The sequence below is a fragment of the Asparagus officinalis genome, chromosome 5 (assembly GCF_001876935.1).
Source record: "Asparagus officinalis chromosome 5, Aspof.V1, whole genome shotgun sequence".
Taxonomy (NCBI): Eukaryota; Viridiplantae; Streptophyta; class Magnoliopsida; order Asparagales; family Asparagaceae; genus Asparagus; species Asparagus officinalis.
The window spans coordinates 121,097,828-121,121,541 of NC_033798.1; the positions used below are offsets into that span (position 1 = coordinate 121,097,828).

General features: G+C 37.1%; 2 protein-coding genes across 3 annotated transcripts in view; one reads left to right on the forward strand and one right to left on the reverse strand.

Annotated features, from left to right (window-relative positions):
• LOC109840990 (brefeldin A-inhibited guanine nucleotide-exchange protein 1-like) overlaps window positions 1-13,849 on the forward strand; it is a 14,232-nt gene extending 383 nt beyond the window's left edge. The window contains 11 exon segments of the mRNA XM_020409832.1: window positions 1-546; window positions 3,315-3,632; window positions 3,855-4,185; window positions 4,334-4,756; window positions 4,836-5,125; window positions 5,206-5,479; window positions 7,540-8,045; window positions 8,140-8,461; window positions 8,644-8,992; window positions 9,093-9,757; window positions 12,326-13,849. The exon segment at window positions 1-546 is cut by the window's left edge and continues 260 nt beyond it. Of these exon segments, the coding sequence (XP_020265421.1) occupies window positions 1-546; window positions 3,315-3,632; window positions 3,855-4,185; window positions 4,334-4,756; window positions 4,836-5,125; window positions 5,206-5,479; window positions 7,540-8,045; window positions 8,140-8,461; window positions 8,644-8,992; window positions 9,093-9,757; window positions 12,326-12,937 (4,636 nt within the window). The 3' untranslated portion in view covers window positions 12,938-13,849.
• On the reverse strand, window positions 14,307-23,184 carry LOC109840991 (probable RNA-binding protein ARP1). 2 transcript variants are annotated; one of them, XR_002247107.1, is made up of 8 exons: window positions 22,590-23,183; window positions 22,251-22,374; window positions 20,291-20,420; window positions 19,916-19,952; window positions 19,574-19,811; window positions 16,509-16,636; window positions 15,810-15,893; window positions 14,307-14,995 (listed from the first exon to the last, which is right to left on the reverse strand). XR_002247107.1 is itself a non-coding variant. In XM_020409833.1 (7 exons), exons 1-6 carry the CDS (start codon window positions 22,827-22,829, stop codon window positions 16,539-16,541), a joined length of 867 nt encoding a protein of 288 aa, XP_020265422.1. In that variant the 5' UTR covers window positions 22,830-23,184; the 3' UTR covers window positions 14,307-14,995; window positions 16,509-16,538. The 2 variants fall into 2 exon arrangements, 1 of the variants encoding a protein (XP_020265422.1); XM_020409833.1 differs by lacking the exon at window positions 15,810-15,893 and having other exon boundaries at window positions 22,590-23,184.

The following is a 23,714-nucleotide window of genomic DNA, read 5'->3' on the forward strand; positions in this document are numbered from 1 at the left end:
CCGCCTCTTCGTCGCCGCCGTCCGATCCGACGTCATCTCGGTCCGCGGCGAGGCGCTGGTCCAGATCCTGAAGAGCTGCTACAATGCGTACCTTGGGAGCAGCTCTGCGCTGAATCAGGTTGTTTCTAAGCTTGTCCTCGCTCAGATCCTCGTGATTGTGTTTGCGAGGGTGGAGGCGGACTCGGCTGAGGTGACGGTGAAGACCGTGTCGGTCGTGGATCTGTTGGATCTGTCGGATCGGAGTTTGAACGATGCGAATTTGGTGCAGGCGGCGCAGAGTTTTATTGATGAGGCGATGGAGTGGAGCGGGGACGGGGGAGGGAATAATAGAGGGGAGATTGGTTCGGGGGAGGAGAATGATGGGCAGTTGAGTAGGATTAGGGAGGATGGCATCTTTTTGTTTAAGAATTTGTGTAAGTTCTCGATGAAGTTTGCGGCGCAGGAGGGGCAGGAGGATCCTTTGCTTTTGAGGGGAAAGGTGCTGTCTTTGGAGCTGTTGAAGATGGTTATGGAGAATGCCGGTCCGATTTGGAGGACGAACGACAAGTAAGTTCTGATCTTTTTTTTTCTTTTTCATGGGTCACTTTTGATTGCATGTGGTGAAAATGAGAGGTACAAAAATCATGCATTGCCCGCAAGTATTTAATTCATGAGCAAGCTTAAAACATGGTAGTAGATAAATTTTGGTAAAACTTGGTCTTCAGGGAAAGTATGAACTGTTGAGGGGCTTTCAAGTTGATGCTGAGCTATTGATTATACCGATGTCTACTGCTTAGTTCTATGGGTGGTTAACTTAATGATTTTGCTCCTGTAGTGTTTTTGTTGAGATGGGTGTTGTATGCTGATTTTTGCTAAATATGATCAAGGTATGGTCTAATTGTAATACAGCCTCTTTATGAGTTCAAATCTTCCTTGAACCTGACCATGACCTCTATCCCTTTGGGCCACCCACAAAAAGGATAAAAAGATGAAGTTTCTTGTTTTCCGTCATCATCTTTGTTAATCATGATCCACAGTTGGGAAGCTAAAGTTTGAACGATAAGGAAAGTATATAACCAGGCCTTTAGCTACAATGCAGCCTAAAAGGGGACTTGATAGGTATCGATACCTTCGAGAAAGCTTGTACAACGTAAAAATCTAGTTGGTAGGGAGAGAACTAGCTTCTTTTTTCATGTGGCATAAGATCATCTAATATAACTGAATCTGATGAATTCAAGATTGGTCTAAATCTTGTTTCAGCTGATAAATGGAGATATCGGTGAATATAGTCTTGAAACGTTGTTAAATTCTAGCCTGTTTTAACCTTTATCTCGGAGAAGTAGGGGAAAAATAGGACTCGACCATGACTCCTTGTCTCTTCTCTTGTTATCATCCTGCTATTACTTTTGCAGGCTGCTTCTCTTCCCTTCTTATCGTGCTGCCGCATCTATTGCAGGTTGTTTCTTGCTTTACCTGTTTCAGGAATCAAAGATGCCCCTTTTAACATGTTTGATATATATGGTTTGGGTTTGGGTTAGGGTTTATGTTAAACCAGTTCATTTACCTGGGTGTGCTCTTGTTTGGCCTACAAGAGTCGATCAAATCAAGAACAATGAAGTTATTAAGTAGCCAGGAAGCTGTAACATGGTAGGCAAAGACAATGAGCTCGTGGTCGCACGAATGTGCCATCCTATTTGATTTTCTCTTTGTTTGAGGTGACACTTTCCAGATCTTCAAGAGTTGATAAAATGCGTACTTTAGGAGTCACAGGTTATTAAACTGGGTATGAGGCAGAATAGGTTCTTGCCTGCTTGAATTCTAGTGTCGTGTATATGGTGGTAGAAAGTGCTTTGATGGAGGCAAAGATGAAAATAGTCTCAGTTATTAATCAGATGAATACGTTGGGAGAAAAAGCTTGAACTGTTCCAATATAGTACAAGAGAATTGTATCTTATCATCAAAGAGATTGAATGGAGCCCAAGTGGTGGGAAGGGGAAATTGTCTGGTTTGACTGGAGGAGAATGATGGTGGATTAAGGTTAGGAATAAGGTTAGGGAGCAGGTAATATTGTAAGAATTTGTGCATTTTTTGGCCACAAATTTCACATGAGAGCTCAATAGATCCTTGTTCTTAAAGTAGAAGCTGTCGTGTTTGAATCTATTAAAGATGATTATAAAAATGTTGATCTATTATGAAGACACAAGAAGTAACTTCTTCTGAGGAGGTGTGATAAAGTTGGAACAAGTGAAGGACATCAATTTTACAACAGTGCAGGTATTGGGGGCTTAATGTTCCTTTCGGGGATGAAATTGTGCAGTGTGCACAAAGGTCATAAAAGTTATGAATGCAAATAAATAAATAAATAAATAAAATCAGTGTGATGATGTTTGGTTATCACGGAAAAAAATAGGTTGCATCATGCCACTAAAATTTTAGGATGTAGACTCAATATCTTTGGAAATTGTAGGATTTTAGATATATGCTTATGCCATTATTGGATCAATTAGGTGTAAATTTGTTGGATTCTACACGCATGGGATGTTATTTTTATTTTTTGAGACACAAGTTATGTATTCCTCACTTGTCATTCTAGGTTTTTAGTACCCAAAAACTACACTTGATTAAAAATATTGAAAGGGATTGATCACTGAGACTTCTTTATTAAAGTTTATATGTGTTGTTTTACCCCTATTTGTAAGAATTTTGGCGTTCTTGTGAGAGGTGTCTTCCCCTCGTTGAGCTCCTGTTTTAATCCCTCATTGTATGATGTTTATAACATACTAGAGTAGATATTATTCATATGATGGATATAGTATGTAGAAGTGTGTATTCAGCATGTCTTTTCCTACTAAGCTGTAGGCGTGTTTTTAATGAGCTGGTTAGGTTCAATCTAGTTCACCCAGTCATATTCCATAAAGATAGCAAAAGATTAATAACTTTTTTACTTTAAAGCAATATTGGAATGTGTTCTAGCTCCAAGTAGGAAACCAACTGAATTAAAAGGTTTTCATTTGATTATGACAAGGCTCTACTCTGATAGTCTGATTAGCTGAAGCAGCACCACATCATCAGAAGAATGTGTTAACTCTGTTGGTAATTCAAAATGAAACTCAACTATTTGATTCATTGACTGAATGTTTAATCGTTTATCAGTGATTATCCATTGGGACATTTAGATTGCTTATTTATTTATCTTCATTTTAGACAGAAATTTCAATGTTGCCACGGAAAATGGAAGACCATGTTTATATTAATGCACTTAAATTAAGTGTCTCAGCATATTCTAGTTTGGTTAACTATTTGTTAGAATTTTGACAAGTAGCTTCCTTATGCAGGTTTCTTGGAGCTATTAAGCAGTATCTCTGCTTATCATTGTTGAAAAACAGTGCATTATCCGTGATGAGTATTTTCCAGCTTCTATGTTCAATTTTTATGATCTTATTGTCAAAGTTCAGATCTGGATTAAAAGGGGAAATTGGAGTTTTCTTCCCCATGCTTGTCCTTCGAGTTCTGGAAAATGTGCTTCAGCCAAGTTTCTTGCAGAAAATGACAGTTCTCAACTTGTTGGAAAAGATATGTCAAGATCCACAGACTATTATCGATACTTTTGTGAACTATGATTGTGACGTGGAAGAACCAAATATTTTTGAAAGGTATGCTATAAGAAAATTATATGAGCAATTGGTCCTTTTTATTATTTATTTATTTATAATTTTGGTAACAGAGGGAAATGGAAACAATCTAACAGAACTATGATTGTCTTTGTGGACATATATATGGAATAATACTCTTCACGAAATGTTACCTCTGAATGACTTCTGAAATCTACTATAAAAATGTATTAAAGCCCTGTTAATTCAATCAGATGCTTACAGGGTTGTCAATGGCCTACTAAAGACTGCTTTAGGTGTACCGGCTGGATCTACAACCACACTATCACCAGCTCAAGATATTACATTCCGTATCGAGTCAGTTAAGTGTTTGACTTCTATCATTAAGTCCATGGGAAGTTGGATGGACCAACAATTGCAAACTGAAGATATTGCTCCAGGAACCCCTGAAATTGATCATTCAAGAGAGAACCATAGTGCACTCAATGGAGAAGAGGGAACTGGAATTGACTATGATCTGCAGTCTGATGCAAATTCTGAATTATCCAATGCTGCCACACTTGAGCAGCGTCGGGCGTATAAGTTAGAGCTTCAGGTAAGAGACTAATAACCTTTCATAGCCTAGCTGGCATCTTTTTTTACAGCTACCTGATAACAGTATAATATCACTCTGTAGTTAATTACTTTTGATCTGTACTCTTAACCCGTGCAACTGATGATGATAACTGAACAATTACATGCAGAAAGGAATCTCACTATTTAATAGGAAACCATCAAAGGGTATTGAATTTCTGATTAATGCCAAGAAAATTGGAGGTTCTCCAGAGGAAGTCGCTTCATTTCTGAAAACCACTGCTGGTCTGAACGAAACAATGATTGGGGACTATCTGGGTGAAAGAGAGGATTTCCCTTTGAAAGTTATGCATGCATATGTGGACTCACTAAATTTTGAGGGTATGGATTTTGGGGAAGCTATTAGGTTCTTCCTACGAGGCTTCAGGTTACCTGGAGAAGCACAGAAAATTGATCGCCTCATGGAAAAATTTGCCGAACGCTATTGCAAATGCAATCCAAGTTCTTTCACCAGTGCAGATACAGCATATGTTCTTGCTTATTCTGTGATAATGCTTAACACAGATGCACACAATAACATGGTTAAAGATAAGGTACGTTTGGAAATTATGTCCTCTGATTTCCACAGAATACAGTATTCAAAGACATATCGTAATTTTACTATTTCTGCAGATGTCCAAGGCTGATTTCATTCGTAACAACCGAGGGATTGATGATGGCAAGGATTTACCTGAGGAAAATTTGAGTGCCTTGTATGATCAAATTGTCAGAAATGAAATCAAAATGAAAGCAGATTCCTTAGCTCCTGAGAGTAAGCAAACAAGCAGCATTAAACTTTTGGGCTTAGAGAACATTTTTAATCTAGTCAATTGGAAGCAAGCAGAAGAAAAGGCATTAGGAGCCAGTGACATGCTTATTAAGCATATACAAGAGCAATTTAAAGCAAAGGGTAGCAAAACAGAGTAAGACCAACAAAAAAGTGCAGAATATGTGTCTTATGATATTTTTCACTTTGAAATCATTCTTTTTTTTGGTAATGCAGGTCTGTTTATTATACAGTGACTGATATAGGAATTCTGAGGTTCATGACGGAAGTTTGCTGGGCACCGATGATGGCTGCTTTCAGTGTGACGCTTGACCAAAGTGACGACAAGACTGCTACATCCTATTGCCTTTTAGGCTTTCGATGTGCTGTGCATGTCACATCAGTCATGTGCATGCAGACACAGAGAGATGCTTTTGTTACATCAGTTGCCAAGTTTACATACCTTCATAATGCAGCCGATATGAAGCAAAAGAATGTTGATGCGGTTAAGGTAAGAGTAAACAAACTGTTTCTTTTAGATAGTTCTAAAAGCCTTTCTTTTTGTTAAATAACTATATGGCTATTGTATAGTTGCATAATTGAAAGACATTGCATCCTTCTTAAGAATATCGATGTATGATGTACCCAGTGAGTATTAGGATGAGTTACTGTCCATAACGAGTGTGTGGTATCAGGGCTTACATTAGGTAATTTTTGCTTGAAACAGCCCGAAGGTAAGTCCTCACTTGTGCTGGAACAAGCCAAAGGAAAGTCTCCAAAATACCGAAAGGAACCTGATCATAGCAAATAAGAATTTGAGTAGGTGTCAGTTAGTTAAGATATGTAAGCAGTAGTGCCAGGCAACTAATTAGAAACTGTATAATTAACAGGTTAGAAGGTTTGATCATGCGCATGCCAATTTATCTTGACTGGAAACCGCTATGGTTCTGGTTCTTGTTGGGTTTTCCAGTTATTTAAGCCACCCCCAGTTCAGACCTCTTATAGTCATTCTTTGCTGGTCCTAACTTCATCCAATCTTACCTTCATGTACCCCTTGTTTCTGTAGTCAAACACAATGGCAAGTGCCACTAGCTCCATTGACAGCTTCTCGTAGCTTGTGGCACATCTTTTACTTCATGTTAATCAAATATCAAAATCCGCAAGTCATCTATATAATAGAGGACTTATGCCTAGTTGCCTATTGGGTTGGTGGAGAACAATGTATATCAAACTTAACACTCTGTCTAACCTGGGATTGTGTGATCTGGAAAGCCCTCCTGGGTGAAATTCACTTGCATGGGAAGGTAGAATAGCTGGTAAGAAACAAGATATTATTAATGAGTTTTGAGCCCGATACGTCTTAAAATTAGCGCCCTGTACCATGCCAACTAACCACTTTAGCCAAAAACTTCTTAAAATGGATTGTCGGGTCAACAATGTATATAAAGCAATCTCTTTATTGGTGCCTCTGCACATTCTCTTCTGTCTTCCTTGAAGCCCAGCGTTCTTCTTTTTGTGTCTACTCTGGTCTCAGTCATGTTTACTTTGGGTGTTTTTTTATTTTAGCTGAGCTCCTTTTGAGCCCACAAGAAATAAATCCAAATTTTAACACATTTCACATATATAAATCCGATATATAGCTATCTATATGTCTGTCCTATTATCTAAGCTTACTGCAAGCAACCACTTATTGATGAGTTCCTTGTTAAAAAATTCTCGAATACAAAAGATTGCCAGCTGAAGTAAAATAAAAAATAAAGAGAAAAGAAACTCCTTCAGTAGTTGGCAGTTATTCTAGAAAGTCTCTTATCAATGTTTTTGACAGAATGTAACAGATATATGTATAAATATAACTCAGGAAGGTTTTTAGTTGCATGTCATACACAATTTGCATTCTACTTTATCTGTTGTGGTTGACATTGTTTTGGTGATTATTTCGTGTAAATGGAATCTGGTGAAATGAAGGCGCTGTCTTCTACTCAAGTTTCGACATGGAGCCAAACAGAGCTCTGTGCTATAAAAAAAATTAGAAAAGTGATTTCAAGATATTATCTGATGGATTTTGCAGGGTAACCTCATCGAACGTTTGTGTACAACAGTGGAAATGAAGTGCTAGAGATTTTTTAGGATGCTAGTCTTGTAGATAAAAAAATAAATAGTTTGCTTATAATGAAGTGGAAGAGATTGCTGGGATGTTAGTCTTGTAGTCTGTAGATAACAAAATAAGTTAGTTTCCTTTTATATATATAGAGTTTGATAAGCTGGTTAATGCAATAATTAAACAGTTATTTGAGGATGTCTGATTTGCTGACTTGCATAAGAAGTCAGGGCCAGATCAAAAAGAAAAAGTTGGGGCTTAAATTTATTGATGTTGCACTGTGAAATTATAAGGAAGAAAAGGGAACGACTGGAATCATGTGCATACTCTGTGTTGCATGTGTTGACTTCTTGATTGGATGTCATATGTTTATTCTTTCTGACTGCTAAATAATTTTTATAATTGCATTTTGTTATTGTTTTGTCACTTTAGCATTGAATAAATTCATTTTGGTCTTTTTAACTTGTCAACAGGCCATTATATCCATTGCTATTGAAGATGGTAATTATCTACAAGATGCATGGGAGCACGTATTGACATGCCTTTCTAGATTTGAGCATTTGCACCTTCTTGGAGAGGGTGCACCTCTTGATGCTGCCTTTTTTAATGCGACTCCTGTTGATTCAGAAGAAAATTTGCAAAAGTCACCCTCTGTTGCATCGTTAAAGAAAAAAGTGAATGCTCTTCAAACTCCAGCAATGATGGCTGTTGTACGTGGTGGTTCTTATGATAGCGCATCAATTGGGGTTAACACTTCAGGATTAATTACTCCAGAACAAATGAACAACTTCATTTCAAATTTAAATTTACTAGACCAGATTGGAACTTCTGAGCTGAACCACATTTTTGTTCATAGCCAAAGACTGAATGGTGATGCGATAGTAGCTTTTGTAAAGGCCCTTTGCAAGGTTTCCATGTCAGAGTTGCAGTCTGCTACAGATCCTCGTGTTTTCAGCCTGACAAAAATAGTGGAAATTGCGTAAGTTATTTTTCGTTTTGAAAATTGTTGGGAATGTATTGCGTAGCCTTTAGTTGGTATTTCATTCTAATTGCTTTATTTGTCATGCACACAGTCATTACAATATGAATCGCATCCGGTTGGTGTGGACTCGCATGTGGACTGTCCTTTCTGATTTCTTTGTCTCGGTTGGCTTATCAGAAAACCTTTCTGTTGCAATATTTGTGATGGATTCGTTGCGGCAGTTAGCCATGAAGTTTCTGGAACGGGAGGAACTGGCCAATTATAACTTTCAGAATGAATTTTTAAGGCCTTTTGTGATTGTTATGCAGAAGAGCAGTTCTTTGGAAATAAGGGAACTAATTGTTCGATGTGTTTCTCAGATGGTTCTGAGTCGCGTAAACAATGTGAAATCTGGATGGAAAAGTGTTTTTACGGTATGTTAGAGCTTTATAAGCCATAACGTTCTTTTAAGTATGAGCAATTATATCATAAGAATTCTAAAGCTTTAGCAACATTGAAGAATATAAATTCTGAATGTTGCGCATTTAAAATAGTGATGTTCTTAGTTTGATTTGCCACTACCTTCAAATCTGAAGTTCTGATATTCGAAATCTAGGTCTTTACTGCTGCTGCAACTGACGAGCGTAAAAACATTGTTTTGCTGGCTTTTGAGACCATGGAGAAAATAGTTCGGGATTATTTTTCCTACACAACAGAGACAGAGACCACAGCTTTCACTGACTGTGTGACATGCCTAATCACCTTCACTAAGAGCAGGTTTAATGATGATGCCAGCCTTAATGCTATTGCATTTCTTCGTTTCTGTGCTGTTAAGCTTGCAGAAGGAGGAGTCATCTGCCATGACAAGAACGCGGAGTGTCATTCAGAAACTAAAGATGCTTCAGATGAAAATATTTCAGCGTATAAAGATGATCATGTTTATTTATGGGTTCCTTTGCTAGCTGGTAGTAGCATTTTCAAGACAGTTTTTTTTCTTGCCTAGCTTAGTTTCAGTGGTGTTTGTTGCTAATGACTGTTGTGACATTGACCTTGCTATATTTTCAGGGTTATCGAAGTTGACATCTGATTCACGGCCAACAATTAGGAGGAGTGCTTTAGAAATGCTGTTTGACATCCTAAGGGACCATGGACACCTTTTCTCACGATCATTCTGGAATAATATCTTCAAATCTGTCATTGACCCGTTGTTTAGCAGATCATGGCATGCACGTGATCAGGTCCCACCAGAGGATAGCTCTAAACAACTAGAGCAAGATTTTAGGAATTATGAAACCGATATAATGGCAGCACAATTGTTAGCAGATTTATTTCTAAAATTTTTCGATCTGCTGCGCCCTCAACTTGGACATTTTGCAGAAATCCTAGCAAGTTTCATCAGAAGCCCCTATCAACAATCTGCTAACACTGGTGTCACTGGGTTATTGTATCTGATGGATAATGTTGGAAAGAGATTATCGGAAACAGAATGGAGAGAAGTCTTATCTCTCCTTAAAAAAGCTGCTGCCTTGACACTTACTGTATTTTCGAGAATTGTTGACGTAGCAAACAAAGTTGAGATACCAAGTAGGATTCATGCTTATTCAGAGGCTGATGAATATTCAGATCATGAGCTCATTAATGATGATGAAGAGGATGCCAATATGGAGGCAGCAACTTATGCTGTTGTCAGAATGACGGGTCACATAGCTGTCCAGCTCCTAATTGTAAAGGTATTCCGACTTGCTGTCGAGCTTCCTGTCTATAGTAGAATTAGTCCTTACAAGTTACGGCAGCTTGTACAAGCAGAAGTTTTCTTTCTTTATCTCTAAGTTCTACTTTGCTTCATAACTTTAAGCTATATAATCATAAGTCATTTTCTCCTATCTGTTAGACCTATTGTATGTTTGGCAACCCCCTTTATTGCTCATAGTTTCCTTTGTTAGATCCTGTATGCAATGCTAACACTAGAAAGAAGGGTGAATAGTGTTTAAGAAAATTCTTGCGAAATTATAAATAAATTAGCACTGGAATAAAAAATTAAATCAATAATCAATAACCAAAAAAGAGTTAAGAGTAAATCAAACCAGGGAAGAACACAATCGCAAAAATCCTGGTTCGGTCCTCTAGACCTACATCCAGTCCCCAAACAACCCGCTTGAGATTTTTCACTATTCTTGAATTACCTTACAAGAATAATCATTGCACAAACTTGACAATCCCCTTGTCAATTTGCACACCCTTTCTCAAATCAGAGAAAGACATTCATTCCCTCAAACCAGAGAGAACATTTCTTCCCTCAAATCAGAGATAACTTTTCTTGATGAAGATTATAACAATCCTATAAGCCTTGATGTGTAGTGATCTTAATTGATCTGTGGTTTATTGATGAAGATTATAACAATCCTATAAGCCTTGATGTGTAGTGATCTTAATTGATCTGTGGCTAATAGGAATTCTCAATATTTTGCCTCACTAAATTTTGGACAATAAGGCTATAAAGAGAGTTTTTCAGAATTTCCAAGATTTTCAAAAGTCAAAGCATAATGAATTTTGTTCATCATCTTTTCAAATGAGAAAGGCATGCCTATTTATAGAAATCTTAGGTTGGCCTAAAGGGTTTGAAAATAAATTTGAAAACCAAAATATAACAGTAAAAAACTGATCCAAATTCAAACACTTAACAGTCAAAAACTGCTATTATAAGTCGACTAAAGTGTGGATAAGTCGAGTGGCTAGAGAGATTTAAATTTTGAGCAAACAGGCTAATCAGTCAACTGCTACAGTGACCAGTCGACTGATCAGAAAAGCAAAAACAACAACATACACTAAAATTGACAAATATGTTAATTGGTCGACTGCTATAGTGATCCCGGTCGACTGACCAGAAAAGCAAAATCAGCAACACATACTAAAATGGACATAACTTCTTACTACGACATCCAAATTGAGTGATTTTGGATACGTTAGATGCGTATTTCAAATATCTACGTGATGAATCCAAAATCATCCCAATCCAATGCTCTTATGATTTTATAGAGAATTTCAAAGTTAATGTATCACCGAAACCTGTTACTTTTTCTGTTGTGTGTGTGTGCATCAAGGCTTTAACAATCTAAGATAAAGTAAAAGTTACAATATGAAGTCCAACTTTATCTTGATTTCTCTTCATCCTTGATCAACTTGAATGATGTAGCAGAATATATCTTTTGATACTGCAATAACCAAGTTAGCCAAACACACAGTATATTTGTATCATCAAAACATACCTGATCAACATTTCTCCTATCTGTTAGACCTATTGTATGTTTGGCAACCCCCTTTTATTGCTCATAGTTTCCTTTGTTGAGAGAGAACATGAATCCAGTCTTCTTCTTGTTGTGTCACTCTTCATAATTATCCCATTTTGATGGGATAATGCTCAGTTTATTATTGCACATTGTCATGATTCCTGGAGATTGCACACTTTCTAGAGGATTGTCCTTTTCATAATGAACATTACTGAACAAAAGTTTTAACTCCTTAAATGTGGGGGTCCATATACGATATCTTAAAAGAAAAACGTGTTTCTCCTGTTTGTTTTTTGTAGTGTTGGAACACTAGTTCACAAGTAGGTTTTCCTCATAAAAGATATGCTTCATAGTTGACGCAGGTAGCTGGCCTACAAGTTCATTACCAGCCCCAGAATCCAAATACACCACCCTGCATAATTTAGAGCACCTTTTCTGCACAACTGATGAAACGCCTACTAGATATTTCATTTCAGCCTGTGTTTCGAAGGAAATGACATGTTGCTCACATTTTTTTTTCCTTCCATATTTTCTAACTTTCCGCATTATTTGTAATCAAATTGAACATGAAACGAGATGTACAAGCCAACTCTTGAACAATGCAGTTTCAGTAACCTTTTTAATCAAAGATTAGCACATTGTTACTTGAGCCTTCAGGATTATCTTTTCCTGCCTTTTTCCTTCTCCTAGCATCTGAAATGAATATAAATTTTGCTTGTGAGAATGGAACTCTTGAGGTCCATGTTCATCAAATGAAGCAGGATTTCTAATCTTGTAACAATTGTTTATGAATAATTCTTTTTTTTCATATCTTCTATGAGTAAAAGAGGCAAGACAAATGGACAGGATTTAAAATACATCAAGGATTCATCCTGTTATCTCACAGATATTAACACAGTTACTTTGATCACTGTATGTGCCACAATTATCTTGGACTAGTAAAATTATATATATTATGTGTTTCAGATATCTTGATTAGTTCCTGACACTTTTTGGATTCCTGTTGAGCAGGCTGTCATGAAGTTGTATGAGATGCATCATAACTCCTTCTCAGCAGATAATATGAGCATTATTCTGGAGATCCTTTCATCCATTGCATCACATGCAAGTGAAATGAATTCTGAAACCGACTTAAAACAGAAGCTGGAGAGAGCTTGTTCATTATTGGATATATCTTACCCTCCAGTAGTTCACTTTGAGAATGAATCTTATCAGAACTACCTCAAGCTTTTGAATACTTTACTTTGTAATAACTCCTCTCTTTCAGAAGAGATGAGTATAGAATCCAAACTGGTTTCAGCGTGTGTGGAATCCCTACAGATATACTTGAAATGTGCAGGACACCAACAAAAGCAGCCATCTCCAAGCAACAACTCAAACATGCATTGGTTACTTCCCCTGCCATCAGCCAAGAAAGAGGAATTGGCAGCACGGACTCCTATCCTTGTGCTAACTTTGAAGGTGTTCATGAGCTTGGAGAGAAAATCATTCAGGAGAAACTTGCCTAGATTTTTCCCATTGTTAGTTAATCTTGTTCAATGTGAACACAACAGCCGAGAAGTGCAGCCAATGCTGTATGATATCTTCCAGTCATCAATAGGTCCTATAATATTAACTTTGTGATTAATTTTTTTCGTTATACATATTCGTCATTCATCCACTAATAACAGTTCTCAGTGATCATCATCAACTCGTTATTGAAGTACTTGTCACTCCATTGCTTGCTGTTGAGGACATAAAGAGGTTCATTGAAGGAATTCCAGAGCTACAGGTTCGAAGGAATAATGGGAGCGTCAATGTAAACATTATCTACATGTTTCCAAGATCTGGTCTTGTAAAATTTTTAAACCGTGTGCTGGGTTCCTGCAGAATTGGCCGGTTGTAATAGATAAGAGGTTGGTTATTCACCATATTTTGGGGAGGAAGATTTTTTGTCTCGCATTTGAAGATTGCAGTTTGGGTGCTCGAACTAGTTGCTCTCTCCACAAGTAACGGAACATCAAGGTTATTGCATTCTGCTAGCCCCATCACACATCAATAGTTGACAAAAAGCGCACATGGCCTGGTCTGCAACTTAATTTTTCATGGAAGCCTGCTATTGACAACAGACTTCGCTAGGCGTAAAGGCCTTTTCGACTTAATAACTGCTGTTTAGCGGATGTATACCTGTTGTCTGCATATATCAAAGTAGAGGAGGTAAAAGTAATCTTATTGGATCGCAGGTGCATAATTTGATCTGGAATCAAACCCGTCAAATTAGAAGATGAAAGATGATAAGTTACTTGAATGGTGAGGAGCTGGACCTATATGGAGCCGTTCTGCGTGAATGGTATAGTGAAGGGAGTGATTTCTGTATGCTTTTTATATAGGGGGAAAAAGTCCTTTTTAGCATGTGATGAAATCCATCATACTTTTTTGTGTGCAGGGAATATAGATGTTGTGCCACTTTGGCTTCGAAAAGTCTCGTATAATTTAGCTATAAGATAACATGTGGCTTACAAGAAGTTATTTTGTAAATTCACTACCTTTTCTGTATCTTATTACATGCTATTTATGCTTATCTTTCAAGTTTCTTTTGGAAGCAACATTTTGTAGTATTAGAATTTACAAATGTTTGGTTGATTTCTGACAACTGGAGTGGCTAACATGAGGACCATACTGCGGCTATTGACGCTCATCGCACCCAACAACCAACGTTTCATTTGGAGCAAAAAAGGTAAAAGTTACTCTTGATGTTACTAAGATTATTTGTAACAAAAGACAAAATTGAATCGGACTACCAGCAAATAATAAACATCAACCTTTCCTCAGTAATGCCAGTAGCTTAGAGTCAAAAATCATAAGCTGTAATCTACAAATGCTGCCTAAAGACTGCAGCCTTCGTCATAAAACACGAACCACCTTCCTAAAATGCGAAGATACTTTAATTAGGGAACAAAAGAGGGAAGAAATGGTGAAGATACTTTAATTAGGGAACAAAAGAGGGAAGAAATGGTAGATCTGATAGAACCAAATGCAACATACCAATGACCAACTCAACATCCAAACATTTTACACAAATAAACATCGATTACTACATACAGACCATTCACAAAGCTTTAAACTAGGGATTGAACTACAATATCTAATGGTGGATAAGGTGACAAAGTAGACCTGTTACCTTGCAGGACGTTCTGCAGTCACTTACTTACACCGATCCAAACTGATACCCATCAGTTTAGAGAGGCTAGAAACTAACAACGTACATATCAACAAGATTTGATCGGGAATCGCATAAATGTTGTATCTACAAGGCCAGTGGCCAAATCATCCCAGGAACCACATGAACAAAGGGGCTTACCCTATAATACAACCAGAAGTTTGAGTTCTGGCTCTGAAAGAATCGTTTCAGATATAGGGTATATTTACATCTGTTCTTTTTTTTTTTTTGCATATATGTATTATATATAAAGGTGGTGTTGCCGGACTCCATTTCCGGCACCACCATCAGTTCATACTCCACCGGGCCAATTGCAATCTCCAGCAGGGCATGAGGATTTTTACAGACACTTTTGACAGCAGAAGCAAGAAACGAGAGCGGTTTCAGGAGCTCTCAAGCTTCATAGGAGGGGCTCCATCCACAGGAGCGAGACTCGACGCTGACTCTTTGTGGTATCTCTGGTGACCATGACTACAGAAGACCTGCAACAAAGAGTGAGGCAAAGTTGAAGCTTCACCTGTGGTTTTCTCATAAATAGAAAGCAATTGAAGAGGAGAAAGTAGATAGAATTTTTTTTAAAAAAATTTTAGTTGAATTGTTCTGAACTACCCTGAATTTTCACCCGTCCGGTATAAGAAACAACCACATACACAAACGATTTACAACTATCATAAACTTTCCTATTTATGAACTCATATTATAGTACCTCATCAACTTGTTATTAAAACATGTACTCACATTTTACTTATGAATTCAATTTTTTAATCCTCTTACAGATAATTACCACCATTTAGTGACCAAGAAACTCTTCTTCAAAAGTGAAAGTATAAATGCGGTTTACATGCAACTTTGCTTAAAACCTATGTGGTAATATAAGTTCAACTTTCATATTTTTAAATTGAACCCAAGTTTAAACTTGGGTAGGAAAATGAGGAAAACTATCTATAAAAAAGTGCCAGAAGAAATTCATATCATAATAGAAAACGTGCAGAAGTAACTCGGCTAGCCCACTAGGTCAAGTATCCAGCCTACTTAGCTGGCAAATCAGCACGGTTAGCAACTTGGCATTTAAATTTCAGCCCCTCGTCCAGAACATATGGTCTCTTAGGACTCTTATATAGCTTCTGTATCTGGTGACAAATGCATTTTTTTCAAAATCTTGCAAGTCCAAACTTCCAAAACACAAAAAGCGAAGGAAAAGCTCAAGCCATATAGGTCAAATAACCATGCAACATTTCAAAAGGACATAGGAAAACAATGTTATGGGAAGCATAATAAGATGGAGGTCCAACTGACCTTTAGAATGCAAAGATGATAGCTTGCAAGGCAAAAGATAAGCATGCCACTCAAGCAGCACTGCTGTTCTTGTCCTGCTGCAATCTAAGGATAGCTACTAAAATTAAATAAAGAAAAAAAACAAGATGATAACAGAAAGAAGAAGAATCATGGTAAGTAGCCAAATTTATGACTAAATGGCACCTAGGTACCACAAAGTTCTCCTGTTTTGGCACTTATATACCATGACTTTCTTTCTTTCTTTCTTTTTTGGCAAATGAATATCATAAGTTGTTTAAAATTGGCATGCTAGTTCCCTCAATCATGCAAACAAAATTTTCACCCTAATGTTTCTCAGTATTACTTGTATGCTAATTTTAAAGTTTTTAACTATTAATATTTTTTTAATTTGCTATTAAATCTACCAAAATTCTTTTAAAAGTTCATCTTATTTCTATTGTAAAATAGAGTTGGAATATGTTTAATGATAAATTTAACAAATATTAATGATTAGACAGTTATAAAATTAACATGTTAGTGTCATATGGGAACATTCAGAAGAGCTTTTTTTTCTCTTCATGTTTGCATGATCGAGGATACTGATGTGGCTTTTTTAAGCAATTTATGATTATTTGCCACAAAAAACAACTCATGGTATATAAGTGTCAAAACGGGGAAACTTTGTGGTATTTAAGTGCCATTTAGCCCAAATTTGTATACCTCAAGATGCTTTACACTGTGATGCTCCTCTCAACCAACTGTTTGGTCTGAACCACTGCCATGTGTGAACTGTGGCGAATGTGCAGGAATGATGAACTGTGGATGAGCTGGAATTGCTGCTGCAAGCCCTGCAATATCCACCATAATCACCAAGTGATAAATATTTGAAGGATACAATGAACTGGCAAGATACTTATCCTACACAAACAAGGATTTCAAGTATCAGCGCATGACAGGTGATGGGATAATAAATTATTTCATTTCTTCTAGCGGAGATGGCTAATTCTGTTGTGGGATCATTTTGGAAAAAAAATATATATGTTCAGCAACTACCAAAATGATCACATAATAAATTTTTACGTACACTAATCTTGTGAACTGAAAAGATTTACAATATGAAGCAAGTCAAAGCATTTTTTTAAAATGAGTGCAAGTTGTACAACACATACTGGTTAATGACACGTCATAAGTTTTAACCATCTATTAACACTTCATAACCTCTTTTTTGATGTGTATAAAACTGAAATAGATTAGAAACACATTTAACTGCACACATATCCAAAAGTTTGTGTAAATTAATATAGAAATATGTGTGAGAGAGAAAGATTGGGACCACAGGTTTTTTTTTGGGTGGAGGTGGGGTTTCGCATCAAACGGGCAGATCCATTTTCAAACTTAAGGGACGTGCACTTCTAAGAATTTGAAGAATTACATTTTATAGCCCTCTAATCTTATAACACCCCCCCCCCAAAAAAAAAAAAAAAAAAAAAAAAAAACACCCCCCCCCAAAAAATTTTTAAAATAACTCTCCCCTCCAGGCAATAGTTTGAAAATATTTACACCCAACCCTTTAACCACTAAACAAACATGTAGGACACGTGAATCTTAATATTGGGGTTGGGTACTGACATGACTTTGTTATTGATTACTAATAATTTTTGTATAGGATTATATTAGTTGATTTATAGTTCTTTATAGGATTATATTAGAGCATGTTTGGTAAGCGGTCAAAGTGGTTATAAGCCACTTTTGATGCATATAAGCCACTTGAGACTTGACATGTTTGTCACAAGGATTATATTGGCTCATAAGCCACCAAAAAATAAAATAAGCTAGGGTAACCTAGCTCATTTTTTTTGATGTGTTATAAGCCACAATGTTTGATCAAGTAAAAGACTAACATAACCCTCACCATTTCTCAAAATTCCAAGTCCTATTTTGTCTCTTTCTAACCCCATAAAATATTTTTCGGTCATTTTGACAACAACGATGGCTTATAAGCCATCCATTTGCCAAACACTACAATCGAACATGGATTATAATCCACTAAATTTATCAAACACTTTGGCTTATAATCCACAAATAGACTATAATCAAAACTTGCCAAACATCCCCTTAGTTTATTTATATTGGAAGTTTTGCCAATTTCACGATTTTGTTAGCTGACTTATAGTCACATTTTCTACTCTGGCCAAAACATAATATGATGATATGGCAAGTCCAAAAGATATCCGCTCTCCTTTACAATCATGCATTCAAAGATCCCTTTCCCTATAGAAATCATGTGTCTTAGTTTTCATCTCTTTACTTTGGCAGACTTATTACATGTTCACCATATACCTTCCTGAGAGGTGGAGATGTTCAGTCCACAAAGTCCCTATTTACCTTCTTACCTAGTCTCACCTTCTTATCTCTCTTAACCTCTTGCTTTGGATATTCCAACTGAACCTAGCGCCTTGTTCGACATGCAAGAATCGAGCTAAGTGAGAATAGAATGAAGGATCCGAACGGAATAAATGTGAGAGTGAAAAACTCATTCTGATTGTCACGTTTAGGTGACACAGAGAACAAAGCGGGAACTGACAAGAAATTGGCGCAGGTTTGAAATTTGTTTTATTTATTTATTTTTACTTAGATAGGAATCCCCATTGCTCAAGAACTCTTTGGGAATGCTTGTGCCCACAAAATGTGGGAATAAGCATACCAAGGGAATGGACTTTCTAACTTCCAAAAACATGTGTTCTGTGGGAATGAGCATAAAAAGGGAATAGGCACTCCGTCCTAGCCGATTTCACCAACTAGGCAGATCCAACCAAGGCATATTGAAATCCAACAAAGACAGGCTCTCTACCGCATCTGAGTACACTCAGACCTGGAGGCAAGCTTAACAGGATCAAGACTTTCTAAGCAGTTGACTTTCTTTTTTATTTTTGTCCTAAATCATTTTGTGGTGTCAAGAATTTGTATGGATGAGAAGCAAAACGTCAAAATAGAGACTTACTTCCAAGACTAACCCCAAGGCGTTTAATTGAAGCATTGACTTATGTCTTCTGAATTTCCTTTTTCTGGTTGGTAATTAAAAGTACAAAGTGCCTACTCCAGTTAACCTGTTAGCTTTATGTTATTTTAATTTACTTCCTCTTATTAAGTTCTATATTTGCCCCATATCTAAGATGAGAAAGACGAAGTATATTATTCAGGAGGTATTATATAGATTTCCCAATTATCAGAACTTTGAACTTTAATTGAGTTCTATATTAGGATGAGAAAGATGAAGTATATTATTAAGTTCTATATTTTCCCCATATCTAAGACGAGAATGTTGAAGTATATTATTCAGGAGATATTTTATAGATTTTTCAATCATCTTAACTTTGAACTTCTGATAATCGAGTCGAAGGAAGATCTTTAACTTAGAATGTTAAATATTCAATTTATTTTTCTTATAGCTCTAAAAGATCACTAATTTATTACTTTGAAATGTTATTGTGGAGAAATATAGTGGCACATATTTGTTGGTTACAAGGGGCATAAAAAGATTTCCTTCCATGCCATTGCCCAGAAAGATGAACCAAAAATGGGAAATAGAACAAAAGCAATCACATAATATCATCCTCATCATCACCTACTTTCTTGCTTCTAATTATCTATAGGATAGACACATATGAATTGAATCTTTATGTGCATGTCAACATTAAGAAACAATCTTTTAACATTCAAGACATTTTGGCAACCAGATTGTAATGCTGATATTGAGAAATATAAGTTCCTCTCAGAAAACTTGCCTGAAGGATACTGTGCCTGTATTGCAGGCCTAGGTGAAGCTGTTACTCCATTGATGTTCTGACCTCCAAGCTGCATGAAGTGATGGCCAGGAACGGTGTAACCTTGGACCGCAGTATAACCATGCCCAGCAGGAAGTTGCTGCGCAAGTTGTCCGTATGGATATGCAGCTGCATTCACTGTTCCTGGAACACCGTAGACTTGAACATAATGCTGCCCCATGTATGGATTGTACACATTCTGAAAAAAAGCATAGCCAAATTATGTGAGTATAAATTGAATATAAAAGGCAAATTATGGATATTTAGAGTTCAAAATAAAAGCTAGATTTTGAACTTCATGACCTGTGGGTAAACATATTCAGATCCATAGGCCTGGTACCTGCATAAGCAATCAGAAAATCCTATGAGAACTCTCATCTTCAGCTGCTGATTTAGTGACGGACAGAAGAATCTAGATGATAGCTTTATGCCTACATTCCCTTCAATCCCTAGCCATCTACCTCACCTCATATGAAGCATATACAAGTTTTATAACTCATAACGCTATTCAGCTCATAAATCTTGCGGAATTTGTGACTCATTAATCAAAAGCTCCACACAAAATCAAGTCGTACTATTATTTAAAAACTCCCAATAAAGTTAATATTTTCTATTAACACAGAATGAGCTGGACTTTCAGTCACATCCTCAATAGGTAAGTACTAATAATCTGCTTACCCATATGGTGCATATGGAATAGCTTGGTGGTAGCCGTAGGGAACAGCTTGGTGGAATGTGGAACTTCCAACATAAGCCCCTCGAGGAACAGGAACACTTCCAAAGTACGGGCCAGTAGGCCTTAGCTGCGCTGCAAAATGCAAGTCCCAACAAAGGAACAACAATTACATAAATCTGCAAAAAAAAATCTTGTATATACAGTATACGCTTATGAAAATGTTAAATATCACAAAGAAGCTATTCAATTATCTATTCAGAACAAAGTCCCATATGTCCGATTAACTGTACGCAAATTGTAAATGTCAAATAAAAGTAAGCCCTTCATCAAGTAAGCCCTTCATCAATAATTAAATGACAACATAACATGTTGATAAATTCCTCTAATTAAAGCTGTATTACCAAAGGACTGGATGGACAGGAGGATCTTGATGTTTTTAAGACACAAGATGAGAACATTAATCAGTATTCTAATACTCTAAAAATCAGAGTACCTTTCTGATAGAAGAAAAAAATCTATAAAAATTACTCCTGATGATACCATGAAGCTTCTACAAGTAACCAAAAAAGGGATATATAGTTACTCAAAATAAAGATACGATTTGACATTATTCGTACAAAATAATCAACAATGATGATGGCTATAATTATTTTAACTAATGTATCAATTAAAACATTGTTATTGTAGCTGCTTTTCTTCCTATATATGTCTCAATTGACTTGATTCTTGATCGAGAGGAAACCCACCATAATCATAGATGATGATATTTCAGTTTGCATCCTTATTTATTAATTTCTGCTGAAATTTACATGGACGCAACCAGACATCTCAAACAAAGTTTTTCTCCATGATTGGCCAGCAGCAAAAAGCACCTATATATGATCCCAAGCAAAGAGTTTTTGGGTAAATAGAATAACTCTGATTAGATCTAAAGGAGACCATGCAATGTCTCCTCCCAATGCAATGCTAACAACTTATCTGGAATCTCTTTTCCCCCTAGCCAAGTGGTCATTCATTGAGGTTGGTTGTGTTTGCACTATTTCAGGTCTTAACTAATGGAATGACATATATCGGGTTTTCCTTTCTATTTTCCAGTCTTTCCTTATCCTAATTATGAAACTAAAGTCACTCCGACAGAATCTGATATTCAAAACCTTATGTTTTCATAAGGAATTGACTATAATAATGCAACCCCACCCAATGAAAATTTTCATAAAAAGAGAAGACGCCAGGAGAACATTAGATGGTTCACCTCCCATCATATAATGCACCAACACAGTGTAACTCTGATGCTTTCTGTTAACCAATAGAAGACACACATAAGTACGAAGGAGCAATGCCACTAAAAACAACTATATAATATAAGGTTCTTCACTAGTAGTAGATCCCATGCACATTTGAAATATCAGATTTTCAGTGATTAAAGTTTTTATATTGCAAAACTATTCTATTGAAGGCACATCACCAAAACACGGCTTCAAGATAGATGTTGGCTATTCACCCTGTATCATGTATATATAACTCGAATATCAGTATGTGCATTAAATCACTTGCATATAACTCAGAATATCAGTATACACATTAATCTTGATCCAGCTCACTCCATTAGTCCATTAAATAAGTGGCACAGACTACAACAGTTGTCAATGCCATACAGGCAAAAGAAAATATAGCATCATCATGTTTGATAAAGAAAAAGTCATTGTCCAGCTCACTCCTTCATTAATTTAAGTTGAATAATCTAAAACAGTTGTCAAAAACATATAGGTGACAGAAAATTAGCAACATCACGTTTGAAAATATAATGCACATGTCAAGCACTTGATCACACGATGCAATAAGACATGAAATACGGATATAATGATCTCAATACTACAGCGGCTCAAGGACAATTATAACAATGCAATGCATGTATCACGGTATTCACTCTCAAAACTAAGACAAGTAGAACATTCAACATACCATAAGGTGTTGCTGGTTTTGGCCGGCCCAAGGAAGCCAAATTACAGTTCGCCCGTCTCCCATCTATAATCGGGCTAGGATCAACACACGCCCTCCTCGCCGACTCTGGGTCACGAAATGTCACCTAAACTCTCCACCCAACACCGTCACCAAAAACCAACATTCAGCCTTCATCCGTTCTCAATAAGAAAACCCTAAATTTCTCAACTCCTCTAATAACTCAAAGACGCAAAATGATTTACACAACCAAAACACACAAAGGTACAAGCTTTGCAGCATTTCTACGAAAAAATCAGGAATTAAGAAGGAAAAAAAAGGCCCAGATGAAGAAACACTCACAAAACCGTAGCCCTTGGATCTTCCGGTATTCTTATCAGAGATGACAACGGCCTCGAGGATTTCCCCATACTGCTCAAAGTGCCGCCTTAGGGTTTCACTCTGCGTCTCCCAAGCCAATCCCCCAACAAAGACCTTGGTGAAAGTGGTGTCCCCAAAAGGGGAACTCAAGAAATGGAGGCCGGAGCTGGAGCTTGACCCGGATCCAGAGCCAGGACCAGGGAACGGATGATGATACGCCATGAAAAAGGATCGAACTTGCGAGAGAGAGAAAGGAGCGAAATTGAGGGAGGGTTGAAGGGAATTAGGTGGGATTGGGGGAGAGAGAGAAAACCCTAGGAAGCATGATATAGAGAGAGGGGATGGGGTCAGCAAAACCCTAGCTTTTTGGGAGGAGGGGCGAGGGGAGCTAGGATCGGGTCAAAGGGTGAATTCGGTTAGTTGCAGATTACTGCAACATGACATAGAATCAGTTGGAGTTTTGATCAGCGAGAGGAGGGGGAGGGAGAGAGAGAGGGAGGAAATGATTTTACAGAGAGAAACGAAACCCTACGAAAATTCTTGAAGAAAACCAGCGAAGGGGCTGCAGGGCTATGTTGGGGCCCACTGACAGAGTGAATCATGCTTGTATAATAAATGGGCTTTTCTCAACGTTAGTCGATCGCATCTTTAATATTTTGTATGTATTCAGCCCGTCGGATCTTTCGCGTTTTGTACTTAGACCTGAATCATTAAATTTACTGCTAAGTCCTCAAATTCTTACTTGTCTCGGAAGTAGTCCCTCGAACCCGCGAGTTGCTGTTAGGTCCTCACTTCTTACGAGTTATTGCAAATCAGCTCCTTTAAGCGAGAGATAAGAATCGAGGGACCCAATAGCAATTTTAATAGTTTAGGGACTAATTTCAAAATGTTGAGGAGTAAGGGACGAGTACCAAAAGAAGCCTAAACAAAAGGGATCAATTTCCAGGGTGGATTTTGGCTAACAAGGTTTGTATTATTATGTGACGGACATGACAACAGCACAAATTGTGCGTTGATTTATACTTTCTTGCAGGGGAAATGGGATTTTATGTTGCTCATGATAAGCATGAGAGTTGACTTTATCAAACTATAATCAAATTTTCCTCT